At 41.1% G+C, this 24,136-nt stretch overlaps 1 protein-coding gene across 2 annotated transcripts in view; it reads left to right on the top strand.

Annotated features, from left to right (window-relative positions):
• Window positions 1-23,386, top strand: part of stk11 (serine/threonine kinase 11) — a 218,340-nt gene extending 194,954 nt beyond the window's left edge. For both annotated transcript variants that reach the window (XM_041204717.1, XM_041204716.1), the window contains one exon: window positions 22,132-23,386. In XM_041204717.1, coding sequence (XP_041060651.1) covers window positions 22,132-22,232 — 101 coding nt within the window. In that variant the 3' untranslated portion in view covers window positions 22,233-23,386. The remainder of the gene's footprint in view (window positions 1-22,131) is intronic.
• The last annotated feature ends 750 nt before the right edge of the window (window positions 23,387-24,136 follow it).

The following is a 24,136-nucleotide window of genomic DNA, read 5'->3' as shown; positions in this document are numbered from 1 at the left end:
CTGGTTTTGCCCCCATCTCAGCTCATGCGCTGCTGAAACCCTCACCCATGCCTTTGTTGCCTCTAGACTTGGCTATTTCAATGCATGCTTGGCTGGTCTCCCATATTCTACCTTCAGTAAACTTGAGGTCATCCAAAACTCTGCTGCCCATGTCTTAACTCACACCGCATCCTGTTCCCCTATCGCCCCACCCTGTGCTCACTGATATACATTTGGCTCCTGGCTAAGCAAGGTTTGATTTTAAAATTCTTTTCCTTGTTTTCAAATCCCTCTCTGGTCTCATTCCTCCTTATTTCTGTAATATCATTCAGCCCAACAACCCTCCAAGTTATCTGCACTCTAGTTCTGTCTTTTGTATGTCCCTAATTATAATCGCTCCATCCTTGGTGGCTGTGCCTTAAGTTGCCTAGGTCCTAAGCTCTGGAATACCCTCTCTACACCTCTCTGCCTTTAAGGCACTCCTTTATAATCTACCTCTTTGACCAAGCTTTTGCTTGTCTGACCTAATATCTCCTCCTGTGACTCGGTGTTATATTTGTTTTATAATGCTCCCGAAGCACCTTGGGACATTTTATTACATTAAAGATCCTAAATAAACATATCATTTTTAACTTTTACCCACAATTTCATTCAAAGAATGAGGAAGACTATGGAAGTAATTCCACTTAATTTAAACAAAAATCACTGCTTAAAATTTACCAAAAGTAACGAGGAGCTGCAAAAGGCCATTGATGATTAGAAGCAGAAATAGAATCTAAAACCAAGGACTTGGAATGAAGGGATAAATACAGATATAATGTGCAATCTAGTGAACTATTTTTATTGTTTGACTTGCCACACCTGGAAAAAAACTTCCCTTGGCTAGCTTGCAGCTCAGAATTTCCAGTCCAATTCAAGTGTTTGATTAGACCAAGTAGTATATTCACATCCTTTGAGCTTTTATTTCAGATCATCCAAACAACAAGTTCATCTGTTACCTGTTTCTAGCCAGCCTGGTATTGGAAATGCTAGAATTGAATACAGTACCCAGAGAAACATAGAAGAGAAATATTAGTCAAAGATTCAACTCTCAATCAAATTGCAGTTTACTGCATAGATGAATGAATAGCTTGTTGAAACTCTCCATCAAAGTGAGATACAAGGGTGTGACTTGATTGTCTACACTCAATTTCAGTGGGGAGGTGATTAGACCTTTTTTTTTTTGCAGCCAACCACACTCCAGAGTAACTCATCTCCAAGGAAAAGACAGGATAAAAGGGAGATGTTAGGAGGAAGGAAATTTACTATTTTATAAACTTGCAGCAATTTAGAACTGCAATTTCAGAGTGCAATTTTAGTTTTAGTTTATATAGAAGAAATGCATTAAATTTATGATTGAAATACTAAATACTACTACTAGGTGGAACAAAGAGCAATCATGTTTCTGAATCATTCCACTTTTTGACGAGCCTTGTGTGCTTACTGTAATTGTAAATTAGAAATAATGGAAATACAGCTTCAATGGCAGCAAGGAAGAGATTTTCATCATTTGGTATTATGGTGCCTTGCAATGACTATAATTGAATTTGCAGCTTATATTGAACAATGCTTTTTGTTGACTGAGAACAAGGCTGAGAAAGTGAGCCTTTATGTTCACTGATTTGTATTTGGAATTAGAAAGTTCACCCCTTTGTCCCTGGAAAAGTAAACAGCTTAAAAAACCTTTTAGAAACTTTACAATGATTTCAGACCAAGATCTGAAGTTGTTATTAAGAGATTCGAACTTAATTGAAGAAAGCAGCCAGAGGGGGAAACAATCTTTCAGTTTCAGTGTTGGCTTGGGTCAGTGTGTTGAAGTGTTAAGGTCTGGCCATCCTCCCATGGAGCTCAGGGGCGTTAGAGTCTGAGTGCCAACTGTCATTGACACCAGAGCTGGTCAAAGGGGGCTGAACCCTGGCTACTTAGACTGAGTGCCTTGCGGCTTGAGGGTCACGACTCAGATGTGCCCTGCAAGCTGCCCCTCGGTTGGGGTTGGCTAGGCTGCAATGATGCTGCAGGTAGAGTGTGGACTAATCAATGTTCCTCTGTCCTTTCAGGAGAAGATGAGCCATAACAACACTGAAAGGTTGTGGACAAGTGGAGGTAGCCCCCCCAAACCTCCTAATCCTATCCATATTCGAGCAGGGCACCTTGGAGTTGGAGAGGCACCAGCACTTCGGTCAACTGGCCGCGGAGAGGCTGGGGTGTCAGGCCAAGGTGCACAGAGGTCAGAGTTTCTGATGGTGAAAACATTCTTCTGTAGTCTTATCATTGAAGGGACTCAAAATTGGATTCCCTATTGATTCTTGAAAGACGATGGAACTATGATGCAGATCTCCATTGTCTCACCAGGGTGCCTGGCATGCGCAGTGACAATGTGATGACTTAAACTAATGACATGTTGTTCTCCCTTAGATTCGCCAGTGCGCACTCAATCGCAGGGCCCCACAGAGCCACCCCTCATGCCCCAAGACCGCCAGGCTTCACATGCACTTGCTTCACACTCACTCTCTGAGCCAGGCACTAGTGCAGATACCAGCACCTCAGTGGGCATTAGAACTTCAGCAAGAATGTTGGAACACAGCGGTGAGGGCACTTCATACTCACTTGAGGAGCAGGTGTAGGCAGAGAGTGCCCAGGTCGCCAGCAGTTGGAGGACTGCTGGAGACCAGGACGATGCTGAGTCCAAGGCAGATGTCCAGCGCGATGTGCGGGAGGATCTGATGGAGATCCATGAGGGTATGCGTGCCATGGTCTCTACTGTGGAGGAGTCTATGAGGAGCGCACTGCCTCCTCCATTGAGAGAGTGGCGTCTCTCGTGGAGAGGCAGCTCCAGGGAAAGAATCGGGGTGGGGGGTGGGGGGGTTCCTGGGGCTGTGCTTGGACTGCAAGTTCTCACACAGGCAATGACCTCAGGTGGTCAGTACCAGTGTAGGAGATGGATGAGGCACCCAGTATCCCAGCTAGGTGCCTGTCCATCAATGGTGAGCAGGGAGGTCCAGAGCGACCTCACATTTGCGCAAGAGCTGCTTGCCGTCTCTGCAGGCTCCTCTCAGGGCGCTCTGGATGACGGCAGCAGCTCCTCTGCCTCTCTGCCAGTGACCATGGCATCTGATAAGGCTGTGATGACTGGGGAGATGCCAACCATGGCACTGACCGCTCCTTCCCAGGTGGGGTCAGCATAAGCTCCACTGGCCAGAGGACAACTACCAAGGTCATCAAGGCCAACAAGACGCCAGAATCAGCGGGCTGTCTTCAATGCTGCTGCCAGTAGGGATGGGGAACCAAGACGTAGCACTCGCAAAGGTAAGTTTAAGGCACCATTAGCACAAGAGGGACTGGTCACGGGTGATCGTCTGTTGTGTAATGTTTTGCTTATGTTTACTGGTCTGGGAATGAAGACCAGAGAAGGTAATATTAGTTTGTTTGGATTGTCAAAATGGAATAAATGTTGTTTTTGTTGTAATGGCCTGAGTATGCAACACCTATTTTTTTGGTGCAGGGTATACCAGTATGTAATGCTGGACATGAGTGACTCTAAACTTTATTGCGCAGGCACTGAGTGAACTTTGGGTTCAAATGAAAGGGTCATTTCAGACATCCAGGATGGAGGCGGCAGCCCTGGCATGAGGTGGAAGCAGATCTTTGGCATCCTAGCTGAAGGAGCTTTGGATCGAGACGCCCCTGCCTTCCTGAAAAATGCAGAGGTCTGTCTCCACGCCTTCAGCATTCTCCTCACCATGTCCCTCTTTTGACTCACTACTGGATTCATCCTCTGTGATCTGTGGAGTGGCGGTAAGACCCTCTTTCTCCAGTGGGTCCCCTTTGCCAGTGCCAGATTGTGGAGAGCTCAGCATGCGGACACTATCAGTGACATCCGCTCTGTGGGGTATTGTGGTGCTCCCCCTGAATGGTGCAGGCATTAGAAGTGCATCTTCAGAAGACCTATGGTCCTCTCTCTCATTGCCCTTGTGGAGGCATGGCTCCTGTTTTAATGCTGCTCTGCCTCTGTTATTGGCTGGGGAAGAGGAGTCATAAGCCACCTTTTCAACAGATGGCACTTGTCACCCAGCAGCCATCCATCCAGATTGGCTGGAGCACCGAATAGCCTCGGCAGCTGTAAGTGTCTCAGGATATAGGCGTCATGGGAGCTGCCAGGGTACCGTGCACAGACTTACAGAATCTGCATCCTGTGGTCACACACTATCTGCACGTTCATGGAGTGGAAGCCCTTCCTGTTGACGAAGGCACTGGGCTCACCTGCTGGCGCTTTGGTGGCCACATGTGTACAGTCTATAGCATCCTGGACACGGGGGAAGCCAGCGATGGCCGCAAAGCCTCTGGCTCGCTCAGCCTGGCTGGCTTCATCTGTACGGTAAAGAATAAAGGCCAGTGCCCGCCTGAACAGAGCTCCTGTCACCAGCTTGACGCAACTGTGGACAGCTGATTGGGAGACTTCACGCAGATCCCCCACTGAGCCCTGGAAGGAGCCAGAGGCTTAGGAGTTGAGGGCCACTGTGACCTTCAGAGCCGCTGGCATGGGGTGTCCACTCACACCCAGTTGGAGGTGATCTCAGGCCCAATGTCCTGGCAATGGAGGTCATGGCCTCCCTGGAAAGGCGGCGCCTCCTTCGGCCTTGTACCTCAGACCTATTGAAGTAGCTGCATCACCGCCTGTAAACCTTGGCAGCAGGATAGTGGCATCTTCTGTGGTCCCTTCTGCCTTAGACTACCTGCTGGCTCTGCGCCCCTTGTGCCTGCACCTCTCCTCCTATCGGTCGCTCCCCTGGAAGTTGCACAAGGGACACCTGACCTTCTCTCCCTTCTGCCCCTCTCTTCCTCCTCAGAGGAGGTGCCACCAGCACAGACTACCATTACCGGTAATAGAAAGCTGTCTGATACCTGGAAAAGTCCACATGGTCAGAATCCTCCAGAGGCCTATGAGACACCAGTAAGTCCTGAAATTAAGCCCAGAAATGCTAAGAATGAAGCTCAGAATTGAAATGAAGCTGTCATGTTCAAATAAGCAACCAGCAGCAAACTATCTCCTGAACTCTTCACTACTCACACTGGCAATGCTGCTGACCCTTTTTATCCTGCCCTTGGATGAGATTTTGTAAAATGTGGGTTGCCTGCCTGCCAGTTTTGCCCGTGTGACCAGTGTGAAATCGCACAGGCAACTAAAAATCAGGTTCAATTGACTTTTTTTAATGGCCTTAAAGTGGCCTCTTAATTGACGGGCACGTCTCTGACACCCGTGCCCACCTGCCAACCAGAAGATTGCTCGTGTGCAGGATGACGTCGGGACGCTCGCCCGACATCTTGTGCTATTTTGCGCCAATCGGGTCGGGTGCGCACCTGCCTGCGAGGCATTAAATTCTGCTCCTGGTATCGATATCAGAGAAACGACCAGAGGCACTTGAGAATTGAATAACGGGACCTAGACAGTTCCAATCTCAGGTGTGTTGCTCGTGTACAGAAACTCAATTATAGTGTGAAAAGAAAGCTTATAGCGAGCAAGCATGTAGATTGAAAGCAGGCCAGCCTAGAGTTGCATGAATGGGCAAAGGGGATACAGACAGATTGTGACTAAAATGACAAGTGGCCCGAGCAAGACATGCTGCGGGTAATATTCAACGTTGTCAACTAGTGCTTGTAAGGGTTAGTGTGATGCATCTTCCGACCGGCTGTCATCCTCTTCCAGTGTTACTATCAGGTCTGGGACTTGCTGTCTTTTCTGGACCTGGAAAGAAGGGAGAGGGACAAGTAAAGCAGGCGCAGATGAATCTCATCACTATGCAGATTGTGTGCGTGTGTGTGTTCTGTATCAAAAGGAAAGGAGGGAAAGATGGATGATATCCTCAGGTATGCTGTCTGCCACACTCCTTGCCTTCCCTCTCCCCGCAGTATCTATAGTAGCCTCCATTGGTATAACGGCTAGTTTAAAAGGTTGGCCATACCCTTTTTGGCATGCACCAGTTTGACTTGTAAGAAAAGCACGAGCGTGTTAGTATATGCCCAGGTTAAAGGTTGTGAAGATGCATGTGACAGCATGGCACTCATTGTGAGGCTAGGAGGAAGCTGGTGTGGAAAGAAAGGATAGAAACCACAAGGACATCGACTAACAGGTGAGGAAGGTGCAGCTGGAAACAAGTGAGTGCAAGGAAATATGCTTCTGTGATTGGAGAAGAAGGATAGGAAACATGGAGAAAGGGTTTATTGGGAGAAAATAAGCACTGAAGGCCATAAAGGAAAATGACATAGAATTAAGATGGATATTTATTTTCTTGTTCAATCATGGGATGTGTGCACCGCTGGCGATTTATTTTCATACCAATTTTTTCTGGAGAAGGTGGTGGTGAGCTGCCTTTTGAATGCAGCTGACTGATTTGCTAGGCCATTTAAGAGGGCAGTTAAGAGCCAACCACATTGCTGTGTGATGTTGGACCCAAGGCGCCCAAAGCTGTCCACCTTATAATCTGCTTTTCCTCATCACATATCTGGTTCTGCTGTAGGCTCATGCAGTGAGATTGACAGAACTAGTCATCAACAATTCAATTATTGTTGTATCATACGACTGCAAGGGTGGTAGAAGGTGAATTAGATGGACCCTTGGCCTTTTTTTGTTTAGCATTTTCTATGCTCTTACGCAGTGCTGGAGTTACAGTAGAGTGGTACATTGCTGAGATGCAAGAAGCGAGAGCTTTGAATAGGAGTCTTACCTTAGCAGCTGTATGTAAATCACTGAATGGCTTTCAGCAATGCTGCCAAATCTTTGGAAGATTCTTTGGATGTTCACTTGCTTCTCCATCACCAGTGTCGGTCCTTTTGGCAGGACAATCTTCTCCCGTTGATTGGGTTGAAGACCTTTTTCCTTCTGGTCACTTCCTCCATGAGTACTTACATAGCACCATCTGATAATTGATAATTGGAAGACCATTGCAACACCCATCTTGCACAAATTGGTCAGTTACAGCGCACTTTTTTATAATAAAGGCAGAATAGATGAGTGCTTCCTATTTAGCTGCTTGTAAGCAGAACAGATAACATTGGCAGCTTGCCCTGCATTTGAAGCACAAACCCACTCTTCATCCATTTTAGGGAAAGAATGAAAATTGCCCATTAAGCAGAGAAGGGATTGAGGAAGAGAAGTAGCTGCAGGGAAGGGTGGAAGGGGATTGCAGTGACTGAGCAGAATGAGGATGGTTGAAAACAGATTGAGCTACAAAGCAAAGGCTATTACTGCAGGATGAGGAGGGGTGGGGATGATGTCTAGCTGGGGTGTGGGGGTTTGGTCCAGGGTGGGGATGTCGAAGCTGATATCTTACCCCTGAGTTCTTTAACGAGGGTTTAACTGGAAACCCATTCACTTACACTGAGTTAAAATCCGGCCCAATAATTGTTTACTGCTGTTGCTGTCGCCACTTTGTTTCCTTGAGAACCACAGCCCAGTGCCCCAAAGCTGGCCTGTGGCTTCCCTGAAACTTGCTGAATTTCCTTGCTAGACCCTTCTCCAGGCTACTCATCATAGGCTATCTAGCATCTTTTGCTGACCAAACTAAGGACAAAGACAAAGAAGGGAGAGGGAGAGCACAGGACAGAAGGGAATAAAACAGCAGATTAAGAAAGAGGGAAATAAGACATCTGAGAGACTTGCAGAAAGAGACCAGAAGCTGAAGAGGAGACAGAACCAGCAACATATAGGAGCGGAGACAGGTAAGCATTTGTATCCTGTAATTACCACGAGCAATGCCATGGAAGATCACGTATCCTATGTGTGTGTGTTTATATGTGTGTATGTGTGTGTGTGTGTATGTATGTGTATATATATATAATATATATATATATATAATATTTGAATTTACATCTGTATTTTAATGTAATAGTAAAGAAACAAATCGGATACTTTCACTAGTCAATTGTAATGTAATAATTTCAACAAGGCACTCATGATCAAGAAATAGCTTGGGTTGTTAAGTGATACTGAAAAGAACATCAATAACATAGCCTCTGAATAAATATTGAATTATTATGGGGACCTGAAGTTTTATTTAGCTATGACATACATAACCTTTAAAAAATTTACTATCTGTTTACATATAAAATATTTGCTTTGACTTAATGAGAACACACATTAAGGTAATCATTTAACTTCCCTAATTTCAAGATAGCGTCCGGTAATCCAAGTGGAGTTTGTTGCTCCTGTTTTGAGTGAAGTATTGCTATGCCCCTTTCACAGGATTAATATAAAGACTGTGCTTTCAGTAGCCCTGAGCTGATTATAAAATGTGTGTAGGAGTCTGGGGGAGGTTGAAGAGTCGTACATTGTAATCTTGCTTTCGAGTTTTCCTCAGGTACCTGCTCATTCATGTCATGGTTCTGGTGCTGTATGAATGACTCATCCAGGGTTTATTTTAGCAATCCTCATTAATCAAATTCCATGAGTCAAGCTCTCTTTTCCTCATCCTTTTTCACAGCATTGGGGTTTTCAAAAGAGCTTTTAGATTGGAAAGGAAGAAATTAGTTGTAGTAGGTATAGATGAAATGTTTAATTCATTAGGAATTAGTCATTTAACAGGTCAGAATGTAGAAGATTAAAGTGAATTTCTTTGGTGATAAATAAATGTTGCAGAAGGCATTTGGTTGATGGATTATGGGTTTTTTTTTAAGTAATTACAAACGGAACTGTCCCGGTTTTCCTTTAAGAAATGAAGTAGTTTTTACTACATATGAACAGCAAATAAGCCAATAGTGCTCTGGCTGAGCTAACAGGGTTATATGTGTTTAACATTCAAACACAAATGTCTGAGGTGTTTGAACCTTCAACCCTTTACAGCTCCTTAAGGTAGGAACTGATGGGGACTTTGTATTACTACCATGTGGGCCACGGAGGTTGGGGAAGGGTTAAGTAAAACTATGAATTCTACTTATGTAACCAAGAAATCACTTAGAGCACATTCTTAGCCCATTGATGGAAATTGTAGCAAATGGCTGTGGAGTTGGCTTCAGATTTTCAGAGCCTATTCACTGAAGAAACTGCCAAAACTGGTCTGAATACATGGAGATTCCATATTATTTCATCTCCTATAAAAAGAGAACAGCTTAGTTTCTCTTTACATTTTTAAGATTATTTTTAACCATCATTAGAATGAAAATTAATTGATTGTTTTAAACAATCTGCTTGACATTGCTATTTTACTCTTTGGGACCCAACTACAGAGGGTGATTTATACTGTGGTCTGATATCTGCAATTCAAGTTTGAACCTAAAAGTTGTTGGACCTGTACAAGCATTCATGGAGGGTCCTTCAATCTACCAGCTACTTTGCATACTATCTTTAGTGGCACTGCACAGTGGTTCCTGCTTTGCAGCAATGATAAAGATGTGAATGTACTCCTAGTTTTATAGTATGGTCCCAATGAATGTCCCATATTACGTTAGCAGAAAGAGATTGTTTTCGGTAGCTGAGGTCTCCAATTCTAACTTTAGAAACTGTTGGATTATTTCTTGCGATTATAATGAAACTACTGAGGAACACTGACTTGGTAATGATATTTTAATGTTTGGTCTCTCATCCACTGATTGCTAAGATTCACAAAGACAACTGATTTAATCCTGTGCAGGAAGTCATGTGGTTTGAGAATTTAATATCTTCTTTGGTGACCTTATGATGCAATCTCTGCCGGCAAAGCATCATTTGGCAATGTTCTGTGACTGTGGTGCTATCCACTCGGCTATGTTTTTTATTCCAGGTTTGAAGGCAAGGGCCTTTTTAATTGTAGGGTTCGCCAGATATTTTAATATATTTCCTTTCCACAAAAAAAATGGTGTTTCAAAATTTAATTCACCCGAGCTCTGCTACACTTCAAAGAAAAGACAAAAATCATCTGTCATGTATTGAAACACAAATCCATTATACATAACAATCCACATTTATATTATCTTTTCAACTATTACATTTTTTAAAAATATGTAAAAAGTCAGAATCAACAGTACAGGCAGGTCTGATGTTAGTATGTATTTATCTTTTTCCCAGTTGAATCTAAAATTCCCAAAGCCCTGGTTAGAAATTAGATGGTTATTCTTCAGAGGAGGAGTATTTCTTGAGCACATTTGGAGAGAAAAGTGAGAGAAATGATCTGAAAAACAATTAATGGGTTACTCTTGAGCTTTTTGATTGCCTTTCCTTAGAAGATTGTTTTCAATGTGAAAGCTATTCATACCACTACATAGTCACTATGTCAACGTAATGGTATTTATGCCATGGGCTTTGTGCCAATCAATGTTTTCACTAATTTGCCTTCTGTCAAGTGCAGGACCAGGCATCATTACTAAGAACACCAGGGAATCACAATGACGATATTCATTTCCTATTTAAAATTATTGAGGCTTGATAGTGCAGTAGTGGGAGGGCACTGGTTCAATCTCTTACGCCTTTTGAGTTTTTTGATCTCAACCCTGCTGCTTTGTAAAGGTCCAGATGGCTCTCAATATGCTAGAGCGAAAACTGAAAGGAAAGCTATCTCTAATCTACGCTTGTGAGCACTTCTAGCTGTTAACTTTAGTGGAAATTTACTACTGTGTTGCTCAACTGCAGAAGATGCAGGGGCTGGACCAGGGGGACTGAATAACAGACGGAGGGATTTCATTTACACACGCTATAAAATTGAATAAAATTTTCACCTCCCACAAGATCATGTCATTATTTCTGTTTAACAGTTAACCTGCTTTATCAACTACATGGAACTAACCTCAATGGACATTTCTTGGAGCCAAAATCTTCACCTATTGCTATTTTGTTTACAATGTTCCTTTCTGTGTTAATACCATTGCAAATTCCAATATAAAGCATCATGATATAAAAACTATCTATTTTGTTTCCTATGCCAAGTACAGGGTCACACCAGCATATGGATATTACTCAGCTTAGTTTTTAAAAAAATAAAGAACTTTAAAGTCAGCACCTTGAAATTTTGATTGTATTAAAGCTGTACTGATGTTAGCTGTTATACCTATTGGAAATTCTTCATCAAATGGCAATAAGGACCTGAACATATATTTGTACTAAGACTTCTTTTGAAACAAAAAGTTGCTCTAAGCTACTTGCATTTGGCATTAGCAGTACTTTGTATCAGAAAATATCAAAGCACAATGCTGGCAGTTTGAGCATTACTGATATCTATATGCTGTTCTTCCCTTCTCCCCAAGTTTTACCACTCCCATAAATCTAGCTGTTTTATATGTGTGTTTTTTTTTTGAGAAAATTCATTTCTGTTGGTTATGCATACTATGGGCAAAACTTTAAAATTTCTGTCCCACGCAATGGTCCAGTTGATGGCTAGCACAAGGGTGCCACTAGCCAGGAACAATAGTTACACTCTATAAATAAGGGTGGCACTGTGGACCGTGAAAAACTCGCATGGTAAGAAACTGGATATTGAGCGTAGTGTTTTAGTCTTGAATAGCTACTTGGCTGCAATCCTTTGTAATAGTGGAAAGTCAGTAGTGTGATGGAATGTATTGCATTCTCCTGTGGTTAATATTGGTCAGTGGTGAAAGTGATTAAGTCATTGTCTCTCCTGAATAAAATATTAGTCACCTTGATTTGAGAATAGCAGACTTGGTGGCATTCTAAATGTCCCTGGTGATAGCCTAGAAGGAGTTGGAAAAGTAAAAATTGAGCGATGTTATGACAGCTACTGAAAGTTGTACCCAGATTCTAGATGTTGGCAAGAGGCCGAAGTGTAGCAGGTATTACAGTTTTGCCACCTATATTCTTGCTGAAATGTAGAATCCTAAGAAACTGGTCCATCTCAGGTAATTGGTATTTTTTTTTTATGATGCACCTAGTGGCCAGCAGAGTGGTAGGTTTCAGCAATGTGCCTTTGAAGGTGACTGACATTTGTGGCAGCATTTTCCTGCTTCTCATCATCTCCTAAGGATAAGTACTGACTGCTATCCCCATTGTGGCATGTGTAAAGAACAACCTATATTCACGATAGCTGTTTCCTGGAGACCTTATTGTCCATGATCTTGCTATATGGATCTAAGTTTGACATTCTATTCTCTCAGAACTTGTTCTGTTCCTGAACCATGTATAATGACTGACAATTCACTCCCACTTAACAAGAGATTATGCCAATATCAATTTCCCTAATTTGTCTTTTCACATTGTGTGCTTTAGCTGCCATTTGCCAACAATATGGATCAGATCCATTAGCATTTGGAAACCATACACTAATCCCCAGTCCTAATTTTGCCTCTGTCCCAATTACTGTCTGCGTAGTCCTTTACATAGGCAGTAATTTCTAATCTTTCTCAGATGTGAGTGGCATGGGCCAGCCGTGTTATGTGATAAATATCTCCACGCGTGATGGAGAAGTACGTCATCAAATGATGGTATTGCTGCATTTTGTTGGCCTGTCAGCAGTACCTGGGATAAATATTACATTAATCTCTGTTATCCAGACAGTTCTTCACACAAGAATAATGATATGCCTGTACATTGCAAGAATTTTGTTTTAAATATTTTAGAATGACTTATAAACCTTGTCATATAGTAAAATAAATCCTCCCAGTAAAACTGCAGCCTTGCTATCTTCAGATCACAAATCACCAATTTCTTGCAGAGAAGGGTCAGAAGGACATGTCCTGAATATAAGGATGGGCCCGTCTTTAGATAACAACAATGACTGTGAGAAGTACAGGAATGTCCTGTTTTAAGTACTGTGGTAGATACATTCCTGGGAACAACTACTTAAATCAGAACTCCTTATATCGAAGCAAGTTTTTCCATTTTAATGTATAGAATATCAGGAGATGTGCTCCTGATTCAAGTTTTTCGGTCCCAATATGTAACACTGGCATGGAATAAAACACGGTAGAAATGGATCTTCTACATTCCCAATGATGTGGCAAACAACCGAAGAGAACAGTTTTTTTTTGATTGTTCTAAAATAGAATTTCACCCCCAATCTATAGTCGGCATATTTTTGCGAGATTGATTTCTGCTACACTTACTCATGTTAATTGACATCATCTCTTAAAATGAGGTTGCCTGTGCTGATTTTCCTTCCAGTTGGACCAAAGCCTAAGCCTACAACACATTCCAAGGTGGGAGTTAGGGAGACCAAAACTTAAGCTGAAGGTTCTAAATTAGAAAAATAGCTCTTTAGTTGATTTACCTGGCCTGTAGCTATGCAGACAATTATAAAAAAAAATTGCAGCCGGCTCCCAAATACTTTATAATGGGGTAGGGTAGTACTTATAACAAATAACTGGGTTGTAATTTTTTAACTTCTTAATAGTGAAACTACTCTATTCGGGATGACTTAAAATGGGGTATAGCTGTAATTGGCTGTTAACCTGCAGATCAGATCCTCCGTGTACATTCCATTGCACGTTTACTCTCCTGAATATGTATCGGCTGATCAAAAAGAGTCAGCATGGGTTGTGTAAGGTAGGTCATGTCTGACTAATTTGATTGAAAGCTTTGTGGAGGTCACAAGCATGGTGGATCGAGGAGTGTATGGTAGATTTTTGTTGGGCAAAGGTTGTCAAGGGATATGGGGTAAATGGAGTTGAGGTACAGATCAGCCCATGATCTCGTTGAATGGCAGAGCAGGCTCAAGGGGTGAACTATCCATCCCCTGTTCTTCTTTGATTAAGGAAAAAGAATTGTATTAAAACAACACAATGAAATATTTCACTACCCCAGGGCTGCTGTCCTGATAAATTCAGAGCAAAGTGACTGGCAATCATATGAATGACTGAGCATGTACCTTTACAATTCTCCACACGGGAAAGCATAATGGAAGAAATCAGCTCCTCTGGTAGGGTAATCTTTGCATTAGACAGGGAATGGATGGTTTGTTAATAATGGAATGTGGTTGTGAATTCACATCTAGAGACATTTTGCTTTCCTTTAGGGCTTTCAAACTTTGGGTACTCGTATAGGAAACCAAGCAAACAATGAATATTGTTGGTTGATTTAATGTCTAACAGTTATGTACATACATCGAGTATCATCATTTTAAGTTGATGACGTTTTAACTTTTCTGCTTGTACATGGCCCAGACAACTGCTCTGAGAACACAGGTTCAAATCCCCACCATGGCAGCGGCTGCAATTTAAATTAAGTTAATAAATTCACTTAAATAAAAAATCTGGAATTGAAAGCTAGTCTCAGTCATTGGAACTATGAAACTATCATCGATTATCTTAAAAACCCAGCTGGTTTATTAATGTCCCCTGGGGAAGGAAATCTGCCACCCTTACCTGATCTGGCCTATGTGTGACTCCAGATCCACAGCGATGTGGTTGACTCCTAACTGCTGTGAAATGAAATTAGGGACGGATGACAAACGCTGGCCCTGCCAGTGACACCCACGTCCCATGAATGGGTTTTAAAAAAACATTTTACAAGAGAAAAGAGGTTCTTACACCAGGAATGGAGACTTGCTGTATGAAAAAATTGGATCAGTTGAAGGTTATACCTGAAGCCTGTTTGTATTAACCAATCAAAATCAATCAGTTGTTACTTTTTAACTTATTTTTGTCTCATCTCTCCCACTATTGGTTGTGGTTAAATTTCAGGCAGATGGTTTCTAATAGTCGCAGTTAAAGGTGTACTTATTTAACGTTTAGTCCCCAAGGAAGTTATATGTGCCATTAAAGCTGCTCATATGCAGCTGTTAATCACTTTTTATTTTCCTCAAAGGAAGTATTGACAGCATGCCCAGCTGTTGCCTTGTATGAAGCTTAATTTCTTCAAGACTACTGGCAATTGCATTTCTCCCTTATCACTGCTCACAGTGAGTCAGCAGTTACGTTGTCAGGTTGCTGGATATGAAACTGCGCAGTTCCACAAAGAATTCAAAGATGTGTCTAAGAGATGTAGCAGTATGGATATCTTGTTTCGTTTCTAGAAAATAAATGGTTCCTTTACCACAGATAAAAATTAATTTTATTCATTTTGCTTACCATGGACATATATATATATTTTTATATATATATATATTTATGTATATTTTTAACATATGTTTTACAAGTGTATAAATATAAAATATATATCTTTTTATAGGTCTTGCTTTCATTGTCCATGCATTCAAGGCATTTTTACTTATAGCAATTGCAAAGATCCACATGAAACTTTGGAAAATAGTTTAACTTTTTCCTCCTTTCCTTTCTAAATTGCTCAAGCATAGTATTTAATGAGACTAAAAGGTTTGCTTTCTACGTCTTTTTAGTTAATATTTTACTCAGGACTTCACCCCAAATTTGAATTATGAAATTTAAAGGTCTGTTTATGTTAGTCATTTTATGTTTCTGTTTTTCAGTTTTGATAGAAACCAATATTTTTTTAAAAATGAACCTGGGGTTAATATTTATACTACAGAAAAATATAAAGATTAAACAATGCTGAAGTTTCATTCTCAAAGATGTAACCAAATAAATAACCATTTAAACATCATAACCTATGGTTTTTTTGTACCCAAAATTTTAACATTAAATCTTATATCAAACAAATTTGGTTACTTTTACTGTTTCTAAAAATAAAAGACTGTATTTATATAGTGCCTTGCACAACCTCAGGATCTCTCAAACCATTTTTGAGTATTTTTGATGGAGTATTTTGAAATATTGTCACTATTGTATTATGGGCAACATAGCAGCCAATTTTCATACAGTTTGATCCCAAGAATGGTTATATAATTATGACCAGGTTTTTTTTTTGTGTGTGATGTTGATTGAGGAATAAATGTTGGTCAAGATACTGCAGATAGTTCCCCTCCTCTTCTTTCACATAGTGTCATGGAATCTTTTACAACCACCTGAGAGAGAAGACGCTTCATCTGAGCGACAACACCTCTGATGCTGCAGAACTGCCTCAGTACTGCAATGGAGTGTCAGCCTGGACTTTTGTGCTCAAATCTCAGTGGGACTTGAACCCACAACCTGTGCAAGCTATGGGTGACATAAATGGTTTCCCTGTAGAACAGTACTCAATAACTTTCTATTGATGCGCAAGATGAGAAAGGCACAGAATTTATTAAAGGAAATCCTCGCAGGTCTTGTGAATGGTCAGTCTTGCTCTTAATCAATTAATATCGCTGGAGAATCACCGATTAACGATAGCTCTGGGAATTCCCATGTGCTCAAACCTTGAGCTTCTAAGAGAGAATAATACATTACTGGACACATTTTAAAAATTTAAAATGCTCTGATATAAGAGCATTTAAACATTTTCTTGCAGATTATGTAGTTTTTAGGTGAAGGAAGATGTCCCCAGGTGTGAATGGACTACCTGATGTCACATGGATACTCGTATTACAGCAGTGGTTTCAAATAAAACAGGGCTGGGGTAATGATTAATTTTACTTTTTTTTAAGAATACGCATTGGAATATTTAAGCTTTTACTACAATGGAATACTGTGTGGTATGGACAGTTGGTTTGTTTGTGTGCCCTATCACTTTGCTGCTTTCAGTTCGCTTATACAATTGTGGCATTTGATACCATGCTAAGGAGAGTTTGCTGATTGCCCATGTCGAAGTCTTTGCTAGCTACAGGGAAAGTTAATGACTGAGTAACTCGATAATGTTAAATTGTTAGCCACAGTTTAAAGGCTGTCAGGTATGAGCAAGGTTGGGCTCTCAATATCCCTTACTAGAAATCTTGTTTTTCCACAGTCTTCTAGTTATTTTTAATTGCAGGGTTTATAATGGTTAATATGACTATGAAAACTTCCCACTCAAGTCACACTGAGAATGGTCTCCTCTTGGTGGTTGGGGGTGGTGGGAGGAAGACCTTATGTAATGGGTCTAAAAATAGCAATCTTTCTATACAAAAAAATTCTTAACTTTTCATAGACCTGTGCACAGAAGCGCTCCCTGACTCTTGGCACAGCCCCTAGCTACCAGGATGTCTCCTCTCACCTTTGCCAACCACTGAGTGCATTGTGTCTAGCCTTTTGCATTGGCATTCAAAAATCAGAAATGATAGCAGCTGTATTTCTCTTCTCCCATCCAGTTAACATATTCCTCTTCCCACAACTGGATGAACACATTCCATGCCGATGACAGTGGGGAGATGCATAGAGACAGGCACACAGCGGAGCGCATCTTTTGAACACTTTTTACGATCTATCAAATCAGAATTCAGCAAAAACAGTCAGTCAGTGGGGGTGCCAGAAATTCTAAGCCAATGTGTCTTAAATGTTTTAAAAGTGCAAAAAACGATTGAAATATGCATCAGAATAATTGGTACCTATCTGAGAAAAAGAGAGAGATTAATGATTTAAATGACCTGTATCAGAACTAACTGAAGTTTAGTTTTGAATTATTTTTAAGGAAATCATAGCTAAAATCAAAAATCCTCAATCCAGTTAATCTGCTCATCTCCTGCTCCAGCCTGTGAGCTGCTTGCAATCCAGTACATGGAAAGATAAGAAGCTGAGCCAGTATTGTCTTGTAAATGTAAATCACTGCTGATTATGATTACTGCCAGCGTATGATGTAAAAGACTTCAGTTCACAAAATAACTCTATGGATCTGGAGCTGGATATTCTACAAAAGAAACTGAACACTAATGCTGTATTGAAAACTGTACAACTATCATACTTTCATATTGATAACTCTTTCAAGATGTGCTAGGAGGGCTGTGAGTGGAGAGCAATACAATGCCATGGTCAGAAATGACCTAATCTATGATTGGCACATGGGTGTAATCAGGCCTTGAGATGGCAAGGTCAAGGGGGCGCTGTGAATTTGGTTTAGAGATTTTGAGGGGAAGAGATTAAGGGAGGAGAGGAGGGAAGTGAATTCAGAGGAGAAAGAGCACAATAAATTGAGTTGAAGATTAAAATTACCGAGGGTCAGAAGTCACAGTGCAGAGGCTGAGTGAGGAAAACGAACCTTGGCAACATCATCTGAAAGCACAGCATCAGTTTCCACATGTTCTTCAATGACACCCAATTCTCCCTCACCACCACCTCCTTTGACCCATCCACTATCTCTAATGTGCCAGCTTGCTCATCCAGTACTGAGTATCAGACGAGCAAAGATTTCTCCCAAATAAATATTGGGAAGCCCAGAGTTGTTGTCTTCCGATCCCTCTAAGCTGCATGGCCACATGGCAACCTGAAAATTCCAGGCACAAGTCAATCCCCTTAAGTTACAGCACATGCACGGCTGCATAAAATCGAAAGGGACCATGCACTTAAATAAATCATCCGTACAATTCAGAAGAAACTTAGGAAGGTACATTGTTCCCTATCATAGACTCTGTTCCCTGAGCGCTCACTGCATTTTTCTTCCTCTCAGCTGTCTGAGGCTGAACCAGGTTTTTTGTGACCTTGGTGTCATATTTGACCCGGAGGTGAGCTGCTGGCCATACATCTGCATCACCACTAAGACTGCCCATGTCCATTTTCATAACATCGCCCTGCTCCACCCCTGCTTCAGCTCATGTAATACTGAAATATTCTTCCCTGTTTTATCACCTCTACACTTGTCTCCCAACACGCTCCTGCTCAGCCTCCCACATTCTACCCTCCATAAACTTGAGGTAATCCAAAACTCTGCTGTTCATGTCCTAATTTGCGCCAAGTCCTTCCAAGATGCTTCGCAGTATTATGAAACAGTTAAATACCAGGTCACATGAGATATTAGGGGGCAGAGGACCAAAAGCTTGGTCAAAGAGGTAGGCTTTAAAGAGTGCCTTAATGGAGGAAAGAGAGGTAGGGAGGTTTAAGCAGCATATTCCAGAGCTGAGTGCCCAGGGAGCTGAAGCAACATTCAGCCATAGCGGTATGGTCACCCATCACCCCTGTGCTCACTGACCTACATTAGCTCCCAGTTGAGCAATTTTAAAATTCTCATCCTTGTTTTCAAATTCTTCCATGGTCTAGCCTCTCTTTTATCTCCTCCAGCCCTACAACCCTCGGAAACCTTTGCTCGTCCAATTTTGACCATTTGCACATTCCTAATTTTAATCAGTCCACCATTGCCTTGGGACCTTTTATTCAATTAAAGCCGTTATATAAATACAAGTTGTTCCACTGGTGTTGATGTCCCAACGCTGAAGAAGTAGAAAATGAATTGGTGTCAACATTGTGAACATTGTTCTAAATCTATGCAGAAAGTATGAAACTTTGTTTTACACTATATACACACAGTTTTTGAAGATGTTCCTGGGAAAAAAACAGAGAAGTCGAGGGCAAAACCAACCCAATTCCTTTCCATTTGAAATTATAAGCTCCTTATGCTTAAGTTCACTAAGAGTTCCTTGCTGCTAATTCCCAATCGCAGATTTAAGAAGGTTAAGAAATGGAAGCATAATGGATGTTTTTTTAATGATTTAACACTTTTTAAAAACCATTCAGAAAATGTTATTGTTAATTGACTGAGATTTTACGCTGACGGGAATGTTAAAGTGAGAAACTTGCAATATCTGAAGCAATTATCTACTGACTGAAAGAAAGTACTCTCAACTTAAAATTAAATTACCACCAGATCTATAAATAAGAGTAAAACATACTTGTCTGATATAATCGGTAACTTGAAGATTCATCTCTAACAAAAATGTATCTATCCAAACACTCAGACGTTGGTCTTCATTTTGCATTACCAAGTAATGGTGGATACCTCTTACATCCAATTATTTTGTCACTTGGAATACTGCCTATATTTAAAAATCATACATAAGACAAAAATGCTGGAAAACGCACAGCAGGTATAACAACATCTTTGGAGAGAGAAACAGGGTTATTTTTTCTGATGAATGGTCTTTCAACAGGACTCAACAATGTTAGAGATCAACAGTTTATAACCAAACATCTGACTTTCCTTTGCTGGGCACATAAGGAGCAGTGCAATGTTCGCTGGGAGTTTCCTGGGGGCAGTTTTCCAAATTGATTTTCATAATTTTGATAGAAGATTGTTTGAATATCTATTTCTCTTGGTAGTCCCATAAACTAATGGAAATTTGGTGAACCCAAGCAAGAGTTACCTAGCTTGAGTATAAAGGGTAATTTTAAGATTTAATTTTTTTTAAATCATTCATAAAATGGGAATAGATTGATAATGTCCTGGCTTGAATTCAGTGTCAGTTCAGATCTTCACTTTCTGTTGGAGGTTTGTTTTTGTTTCAACTGCAGTTAATCCCTGATATTGCTCATAACTGTTGGCCTTTTCACATACGCATCATATCCATCAAAGGTTCTTTTAGGTCTTGGGTTGGAATATAACACAAGCATTTTAATGATGAGTCATTGTTGTCTAGTTCAAACCAGGCATCAGTGATTGACCCAAATACCTGAAGCTGTCCAGTTTGGTCAGAACCATGTCAAAATTTACACATGACACAAAACTTGGAAGTATGTGAATGGTGAGGAAGATAAAGATAGACTTCAGGAGGACATAAACAGGCTGGTGAAATGGGCAGACATGTGGCAGATGAAAATTAATGCAGAAAAGGATTTAATGTACATTTAGGTAGGAAGAACAAGGAGAGGCAATATAAAATAAAGTGCATAATTCTAAAGGGTATACAAATCATTAAATGTGGCAGGACAAATTGAGAAAGTGGTTTTAAAAAAACATGGGATTGTTGGCTTTATAGTTAGAGGCATAGAATACAAAACCAAGGAAGTTATAGTGGACCTTTTAAAACATTCTGGTTCAGCGTCAACTGGAGGTTAGGGTCCAATTCTGGGCAAAACACTTGAGGAAGGATGTGAAGGCTTTAGAGAGGGTGCAGGAAATATTTACAGGAATGATTTCAGCAATGAGGGATTTCAGTTAAATTGCTAGATTGGAGAAGCGGAAGTTGTTTTAATCAAGTAGGTTGAGAAGAGATTTGATGGAGGTGTTCCCAATCATCAGAGGTCTTGACAGAGAAGATTGAGAGGAAGGGTCAAGAGCCAGAGGACACCAAGGGGGGCATTTTCTCCCCGTTGGGGGGCGCTGAGCGGGCGTGAGTGGGCACACAGCCGATCACTGCCCACGATCGGCTGCACGCTGCTATTTTACATGGGTGGGCCAATTAAAACGTGCCCAACGTGATGCGCACCCAGAAGCACTGAGCGCTCCCTGTGCAGAGGGAATAGGCTGAGTCGGGGCCTGCGTTCTTTATCGCATGTGCGCAAAAGAGCGCAGAAATCTCCCTAAGGCTTGGAGCTGCCTCAGGGAGTTTAATTACATTTTGAAAAATTTTAATAAAGAGGAAAAAAAAATTTTGCGACAGTGTCACATGAGCTGGGACTTATCAATGAATTTTAATTAAAGAATTTATTTGAATTGTAAATCCTTCATGAAACCTCATCCTGCCCATGGATTAGGTTTCATGATAAATGCGAAGGCCGCCTGAGCTCTTCGCCTGCCCCAGCCGCCAACCTTAAGGTTGGACAGGCCGCCCCGTTAATTATCTAAATTAGTTTTTAAATGGCCCTAATAGGCCTTTGACAGTTCGGCGGGCGCACAGTCAACTCCACTGCGCACCTGCCAAACTGAAGATCTGAATGACACGCGGTGACATCGGAATGCACGCCCAGCGTCACCACAGGTTGTCGAACGGGGCCTGACCCCACCGCCGACACCAAGGTTCTGGTCCAGAGTAAGGCACTTGGTAAAAGAACCAACAGCGAGAAACCTTTTTTATGCGGAGTGTGGTTAGGATCCGGAATGTTCTGTCTGAGAGTATGTTGGAGGCAAATACAATTGGGGCTTTCAAAAACAGAATTGGAGAAGCAGCTGAGGAGAAAAACAATTGCCGGAGTAAGAGGGAAGGACAGGGAAGTGAGACTAACTTAGTTGCTCTTGCAGAGAACCAGCACTGATAACAATGAGCTGGTAACCTCCTGTGCTGTAACGATTCTTGGATACTGTCAAATAGATTCCTGATGATGCAGCACATGATAAAGTTAAGGTTACAAACAGCTAACGTTCCTGAACTTTTCAAGCTCCAGGTTTCAGAAGGTCTCATTCCGTAATGTTTTATTCTTCAACAATCCTTTTGAACCCAGTTGCGGTGGTTCACTGAGCACCTTCGATGTCGCACCATTACTGGTGTGCGTACTCTTTAATTAATGCATATTTCTTACAATTTGTTGCAGCTAATAATGAAGTTGGAGGATTATGGTGTTGCTGCTGCCTCTGTGCCTGTGTGGACCAGCACTGGAGGCAAGCGACGGAGAAAAGAAGAAAGAAGCGGTGAACAAAAATGAAATAATCCCTGCCTTCTATAGAATGAAGACGGCATGTTTGTCCAGCCTACCACCCAATGCCAACTGTTTGTAACAACAATCCTGAGTTTGACAGAAGTATAACCATGGATGTTTAGAACTTTGTGCAAAGCCATTTAGATGCACTTTATGTTTTAGACTACTTTGTTTTCTGTTTATACTTGCAGTATAGTACACATTATGTGTAAATGCATGCTGTAAAGGGCTTGGAGAAAGGGAATATACATTTATAAAGGGCAAGGGGTTCAATACCTTGTGTGTTAATCTGTATTGCTCTGCAGCTGGTTCATTAAGAAAAATCAATATACACCAAATGAAAATATCTCGCTACCATTTTTGGGAGCGATGAGAAGAGCAGTTCAAGTATTGTTATCTCTACCGTTTGACAAGATTTTGGAATGGGGGATGAGCTATAGGAAACAACCCTGCTTTATTGAAAGGCCTAGAACGAAAAGTATTACCTCTTGGTACTAATTTCTGACAGCCACAGTCACATCACTGTTAGAAATGATTGCATTTATCAATTCAGCCTTCAGATAGCTTCCCACCTATTGGGCATACCAACACATGCATTCCTTTAATTAGTGGTATGCTGTTGAACTTTTTGTCCCAGTTTTATTTTTTCTTCCACTGTATTCTATACCAAAAGGACTTTCAAAACAAAAATGGAAATACTGTACACACTGTTCACTAAACTGATACAAGCGGATGCAGCTGTTTCATGGACAAATGTTGCATTTACATAGAAGGTGCAAGTGTATTTCTATGGGTCACAGTTAAAAGACTTAACAAATGATAACCTGGAAAGATTCTACAGCCAGCATTGTAAAATGGACCCTTTTGCTGCAATATTGGATTGATAATGTATATGGTAAAATGCTGCATAGGGAAGAGTAGCACTTAATTTTTGTGTTGGTAATAAGACAGTTCTCTATAATAGGATGGTCTGCTGTCCCACACTGGTGTACCAATGCAACTTGTATACATTTGCAGCTGCTGTTTTTTTTTCATGTTATTTCTTGATGAAGCCACTGCACACTTTGCAGGCTGGCTCTTTTGTGAATTATCAAAACACTGTAGTGGAACCAAAGCATTACTTGTACTAAAGTAGCTGCCATTATTATTATCATGGAGAGACTCAGTGGAATTATTTATCCTGCACCGTATTTCTTTGTACAGGAACTAGAAACTACCTTTCACTCTCCTGGAGTCAGTAAATACAACAGTGCAGCAGTTTGATAAGTTTAAGATGGAATAAAGTCAGCTAGTGGATGTCATTTATTAAATCCATTACAGGCCCAAAATGAATCTGAGTTTGATTCATTTTGTTTTTAATTTTTCATAGCCCATAAGCATCTGAAAATAATCTTGGCTTATATTTAAATCCGATCTTGGATGAATTTGAACTTCCTAAATTTGAAGTTAGATAAAAAGGAATCAAGCAAAGCATTTTGCTTAATTTTAATGGAGGCATTAAGAAACACAAATATCGATTCCTGACAAATGGGACAGTTTGTACTGAAACAGCCGAACTTGGGTTAAAATCATGCTGTCCAGTATTTGTAGTAGATTAACATCTTTGTTAAAATAGGTGGTACAGGAATTTAACGCAAATCAGACGTTTATTACTATCATCTCCCAGTACCATTCCAGTCTTCACACAGAAAAACAGTACATGAGTATTACCACATCTGAACACACCCTTCAATTTATTTTACATTACAGCCAAAAAAGTGCTTAAGCACAGGAAAGTCCACCCTTTACAATCAAGTGGTAACAAAAATGTGGAAAAGGGTTTTAGCCACAATGGACTATGTAGTTGGGCGGCCTTCTCTTGGGAAGCTCTGATCATTGTAAGGGAAGGGGCCAGGGTACT

This window comes from Carcharodon carcharias, chromosome 14 (genome assembly GCF_017639515.1).
Source record: "Carcharodon carcharias isolate sCarCar2 chromosome 14, sCarCar2.pri, whole genome shotgun sequence".
Lineage (NCBI taxonomy): Eukaryota > Metazoa > Chordata > Chondrichthyes > Lamniformes > Lamnidae > Carcharodon > Carcharodon carcharias.
Note: the sequence above shows the minus strand (reverse complement) of the source record. Positions and strands in the feature narration are given on the sequence as shown.